The 6,000-nt window shown below is 38.2% G+C and overlaps 1 protein-coding gene across 1 annotated transcript; it reads left to right on the top strand.

Annotated features, from left to right (window-relative positions):
• Positions 1-1,442: 1,442 nt before the first annotated feature.
• On the top strand, positions 1,443-4,400 carry LOC131960334 (heavy metal-binding protein HIP-like). The gene is made up of 4 exons (XM_059325510.1): positions 1,443-1,797; positions 3,716-3,799; positions 3,901-4,029; positions 4,110-4,400. Exons 1-4 carry the CDS (start codon positions 1,509-1,511, stop codon positions 4,388-4,390), a joined length of 783 nt encoding a protein of 260 aa, XP_059181493.1. The 5' UTR covers positions 1,443-1,508; the 3' UTR covers positions 4,391-4,400.
• Positions 4,401-6,000: the final 1,600 nt, after the last annotated feature.

The following is a 6,000-nucleotide window of genomic DNA, read 5'->3' as shown; positions in this document are numbered from 1 at the left end:
TCGATTTTAACATCTTGTGTGAATTAATTAATGTATTGACTTAGTTAGACATGTTAGATGTAAATGTAAGTTGATAGCAGGGGTCGAGTTTTGACTGTTGAAGCAGTTATTTAAAGCGAACTGACTGAGCTAAACAGCAAAGTCAGGTTAGCCTGTTTAAATTCTCAGGGTATTTCAATAGACACAGTCATTTTGTTAAAACAGCTGTTTTTTTTCATTAAAGGTTCAAGTAGCGGAGAACTTGTAATGTTGTCAGTAATGTTTTATTTTTAATGGTGGCTAACATTAGCTAGTTAACCACTAGCTGGTGTGTAAGTGAAGTTCGTTTAGCACCAACTTCAGCTTGATGTCTGACCAGCAGATAAGTGGTGAGTGTTTCTTTTCTTCTCCACATCAACATCTGGAACTTCACAAAGCATTCTTTAGTGTCAGTGCTACTTTTTCTTCACTTTGCTCTTAAGACAACATTTTAGAAGATTTGGTATTCATGAAGAAATTCTTATCTTTTCTTTATTTTTTTTCTCAACTTTCTTCTTAATTTTTTTTCCTCAGATAGAACCTGAGAACAAATGAGATACTTGAAAACAACGTTCTTAGATTTCTTCTCATATTTCTTCAAAACTTTAAGAGAAGCCATCACTGGTACTAAAACAGCTACAGTGAAAAGATAAGTCTTGATATGTATTTACTTGAACAAATTTGTATGACATTTATTTGGTTTCTTTAATATTTAGTTTAGCCCTAGACAATGTGTTAACAAATTCATATTTGTTTGAATATTTATTGTTGCATTCATGGGAAATGTTTTTTTTTTTGTGTGTGAGCTTGTTGCACAGGCATATATATCAGTCATATTTCCAGTTTTTCAGGAAAGCATGCTTACTTTTATTTTTCATGTCAGATCAGTGTAGAGTTCCTGAGGCTCGTGGCTGTTCCCCTTGAACAGAAGTTTCTGGCATGGTTAGACGTGCAGTCAGAAGAGCTGATCAGAGTGATCCATGACAAAGGAGGAGCAACATGTGAAAAAGGCTGCTGCTGTCATGCAAACTTTAGATCAGGTATGTCTGTGTCACCTAATGGGAGCCTTGGTAGCTAAGTGTGCTGTCTGTTTCTCTGTATTACTTGACATCAGTGCTGTTAGAATAAGATTTGTCAGTGGACACAATAATTATTGCCTCAACCAAGTAAAATCAGAAAGACAGACTCCTTGTTTAAAAATGTATTGTGAGGTTCTGTCTTGATTTGTCTATAATTTGAGAAAGAGATCAGCAGTGAGACAGAGTGAAGGAAAACTGATAACCAGTCACACTAAAAGGCCTCAGCATTAAGATAAGTGTGTGTCTGTGTGTGTATTAATAGCCTGCAGCAGCTTGTTTGTTTCTCACCTGCACACAGCATATTGAGTAATCTGAGACCTTGAATCAAACCCCCCTCCCCTGAAGTTTTGACCCAATATAAGACAGGCTGACTGGACCTCTGCACCTTTGTGAAGACGTGTAAACTGGACAATGAGGGCTGTTGTTGTTGGTTTGCTGCTGCTCGGTCTGTGTGGGTCAGGAGCTCAGGGGGAGGTTCAGGAGACGGAGACAAGAGATGCAGGTGAGGAGACCACAAAGCAAACCACACCTGACATCTGGGCGGAGGTGAGGGCTCTGAGGGACATGGTGGTGGAGCTCAAGGTGGAGCTGAGGAACGTGGAGGCCACGGTGAAGGACAGCGAGAGCCAGGTGGATGAACTGAAAGCTGAGCTGATCGTCACCAAGATGCAGGTGGAGCAGCTGCAGAGAGAGACTTCAGGTACACACTGATTACTTTTATGAGTATGCAAGATGAGGGATAAAATACTGTAAATAATGTGTTTTGATGTTAACAGAGTGCTCTGTAATGTCATTGCATTAACTCCAGACTGAGCAGCAGTGAGACTGAACTTGTTTTGGAAGATCATGTGACCACTCATGAACAAACAAAATTTCTTCTGTGTTTCAGTCCAAGCTGCAGACCTGATGTCTTTGGAAACTCGACTGACTGCCACCGAGAGCAAAACACGTGACCTAGAAAAAGAGAATGCAGGTATTTCACTGACAAACATGATGTTTAAAAAGCTTTGTGCTTTGTTGTCATTATTTCAACTTGTCTTCAAAAATTCACATGCAAAAAAGTTATGACACATAATCAGTCTCAACATAAGATGAGGTTTAAAATACTGTAAATAATGTGTTGTGCATGTTAACAGCGTGCTCTGTAATGTCATTGCTTTAACTCCAGACTTGCAGACCAGACTGAGCAGCAGCGAGTCCAGGATCGAGCAGCTGGAGAGAGAAAATGCAGGTGATGAAGTGTGTCCGTGCACTGATTAACTTTTACCAGCTCCAGAATAAGCCTTTAAAATCAATATGAACATGACGATTTATATACATTAAACTGTTTTTGAAGGTCATGTGACAACTCACAAACAAAACAAAACTTCTTTTGTTTTTCAGTCCAAGGAACTCGACTGACTGCCACGGAGAGCAAAACAAGTGACCTAGAAAAAGAGAATGCAGGTATTTCACTGACAAACATGATGTTTAATAAGCTTCATGCTTTGTTGTCATTATTATTGTAGTAGCCAGTTCATTGTAGTGAGGGCATTTCTTGAGTCTTGACATCACTGTATAAAATTAGCTGCTGTGACCTCTAGGATAATCACAGCCTCATGAAACTTTACAACCACAAACTAAAGACCTAGAGCATTCAGAGGTTGCGCACCTTTCCTAGGTTTATTGACAATAAGATGGTGTTTCAGCAGTTTGAAGAACAGAAGTGCTCATTATCCAATCGCTGAAAATACAGAAATGTCCAAAATGAACAAAGTTTTTCAACCCAAATCACAGCATGGATTTTCCTATGTTGCTTAAAGGTCTTGATGTATTGATGTTATATTTTGGAGGGTTTTTTGACCATTTGTATCCTTTCTCGATATTAATAAAATTACATAATTCAGCACCAAATGTGTGTAAAATATGGTATCAAGCCAAAAAATTGCTGCAACAACTTATGGGACATAGTTGAACATGGAAATGGACTTCAAAGGTGCAGATATTAATGTTCTGAACCTATTTACACCTTAATGGGTTGACATAAATAATTTATTAATTTTTGACCAGACCAACTTGACACAAAGTGCTGAGCTATGTGGTATTTATTTTTGTCCTGCTCTCTCCCCCTAAACATCCACTGCCCACAACCCCCAGTTCTCACAGAAAAAGGACTCTGTACTCTAACTGGTTAAAGCACGCATTTACCATAAACTATACATGTTGGTTGTACCCTCCTGGACTGTGACTAAAAAAGTTATGACTGAAGTTAATGGTTAATATCATAACTTGTTTATTATATTTGTATTTATTTGCTTAAATAGTTTGAACACTGATTCAAGTAATGTGGGTTTCAAACTGAACATTTGTTTTACATCCCAGCAAATTCAAATGTAATATTTGTAACTTGAATACATAATAAAAATAAAGCAACAGTTATGTAACAATGTAAACAGGTGTAGTTTAATTAATTTTAAAATGCATTGCATTCTGTTACATTCATACTGTTAATCTGGCCAATCGAGGGCAACCATTAAGCTGATGTGTCCCTCTATGAAAATTAGTTTGACTACCCTGCTGTAAAAAATGTGTTGTGCATGTTAACAGCGTGCTCTGTAATGTCATTATATTAACTCCAGACTTGCAGACCAGACTGAGCAGCAGTGAGACTGAACTTCTCCTCAGCAAGTCCAGGATCGAGCAGCTGGAGAGAGAAAATGCAGGTGATGATTTTATCTTCTTAATCACAACAAACACACATATACATTACATATACAGTCTGGATGAAGTTTAATGACATGCACAAACTTTGTTTTGTTAACAGAGGAACCGAAGGTGGCCTTTTACACAGCTCTGACTGATGCAGGACAGGTTGGACCATTCAACACAGACATCACACTGAAATACAGCAAAGTCTTCACCAACATTGGTGATGCTTACAATCCTAATACAGGTAAATTACTGCAGGTCACATGAACATGTTTACTCATGTGAATCTACATTTGTTACAAATTTTTGTTTTCTACTCTGTAGGTTTCTTCACAGCACCAGTCAGAGGGGTCTACTACCTCCAGTTCACTGTGTGTGGGAACCAAGTTGGTCGCATGGGTGTGAAAGTGTACAAGAACAGCCAGAGGATCATGTATAATGGGGAGTGGAAGGAAGAGGGAGGTGTGGAACATTTGACTAACTCTGTTGTCTTGGAGCTGATGGCAGGAGATGAAATCCACCTGGTTCTCCCATCAGGTTATTCTCTCTTTGACAGCAGTGAAAACTTCAGCACCTTCAGTGGCGCCCTACTCTTCACACTGTGAGGATGATTTGTCACAAACCCAGTCATTGTTGGCTACACTGTGATTTACTGCATGTATCTGCATCTGATTTCTCTGTTGTTATCACATGAAAGCAACATTCAAATAAATCACAGACTGAAACAATCAGAAAATAAGTTTTCTCCCTCTGATTCATGACTTTGTTCTCACTAATGCTGGTTCCTCTCCTCATACACTGTCTACCTTTTTAAATGTAAAATCTCAAAGTGCTACAGGCGCGAGTGAGATTACAACAAAGAAAACGGGATAAAAACAAAGATGGCATCTAATGAAAATGTACCATCACTGACCTGAAACCTGTTATCCAATCCGATTTTTTAAAGTTATGCTGTTGTCTTGCAGACAAACATTAACATCATTCCCTTTCCATTGTGGCACTATTTAATTCAGTACTATGATGTGCAATGTCAGCACTAACTTATCTTAAAATTCAGCTGTCCTTGTTTTAAACATGTACTGTATAAATGTGTATATAGACTTTATACATTCTATAGTTATAACAAATTAATACACATTTTTAGCACTAATTACAAAATGCAATTTTTGTAAAATGTATATTGTTGTAATATTATATTACTTTTGCTGAAGAGAACATTATGACTTGATTAGGAATGGAAACTCAAAATGTAATTCCTAGGACGTCTAATAACAAGATAATTAAAAAAACAATAATTTTATCTCACAGAACATAGCAGTTGCTGGACCACCACTGCCAAGATGTCAGGCCTGGACATGAAGGAGGACTCGGATGCAGAGCGAAGATTCGTGTGGACTTTATTAATCCCTCTTAACCTCAGGACACAGTAATAAAATAAATGGCTATGAAAATATCCTATGAGTCTAATAAGAACAAAAAACCACTCCAAAAGGGAGGGACAAAACAGCAGACACAAAAGGAAAATAAACCAACAGAAAATCACTCCAAAGGGAGGAAAAAATGCTAAGGCTAAAGATACAAAACAAAAGGCACTCCTAAAAAACGGAGGCTGAGACTAAATGCTACACGATAACAAAAAATCACTCCAAGGGAGGCTGCAACACACTATGGCACTAAGTACAAACTAAGAAAACTATGAACATAAAATCACTCGCCTGGAGGAAAAGAAAACAACACTTCACGAAGATACAGAGGCAAAACTTGGACTGTGGAAACTGGCTTGGGTGATCGACAGGAACGAAACACTCTGGCACAAGACAAAGGGAGACGCAGACTATAAGACACATGAGGGCAATGGGGAACAGGTGGACACAATCAGGAGTCAGGGAAGACAATCAGACTAGTGACACCAGGGGAAGGGCAAGTGATCTGAAACGAGAGGAGAATTAATTTTCAAAATAAAACAGGAAGTCACAAGACAAAATAAAACCCCAAACAAGACAAACCTCACCGCGGTGTGACACAAGATCGTTCAGTTTGTTTGTCAAGATGTAATTTAAGTTGTCGTTGAATATGAAAGTATGATGTTCTTCAGGTATCTTAGCTTACTAATAGCTACCTTGTCCCCTCAGGTAGAGACAGAGTGCTTAAATACTCATTTGGCGTGCTTAAATCTTACATTTTTAACTAGATACAGGGTTTTTTTTAGGGTTTC

The sequence above is a fragment of the Centropristis striata genome, chromosome 22, assembly GCF_030273125.1.
Source record: "Centropristis striata isolate RG_2023a ecotype Rhode Island chromosome 22, C.striata_1.0, whole genome shotgun sequence".
In the NCBI taxonomy this organism is placed as follows: Eukaryota; Metazoa; Chordata; class Actinopteri; order Perciformes; family Serranidae; genus Centropristis; species Centropristis striata.
Note: the sequence above shows the minus strand (reverse complement) of the source record. Positions and strands in the feature narration are given on the sequence as shown.

Bases quoted from the DNA above. Each gene is read 5' to 3' on its own strand.
- LOC131960334 (XM_059325510.1), top strand. From the start codon at position 1,509: ATGAGGGCTGTTGTTGTTGGTTTGCTGCTGCTCGGTCTGTGTGGGTCA. The intron at 3,800-3,900 runs GTGATGATTTTA...TTTTGTTAACAG, and splicing joins GCTGGAGAGAGAAAATGCAG to AGGAACCGAAGGTGGCCTTT. The intron at 4,030-4,109 runs GTAAATTACTGC...TCTACTCTGTAG, and splicing joins TGCTTACAATCCTAATACAG to GTTTCTTCACAGCACCAGTC.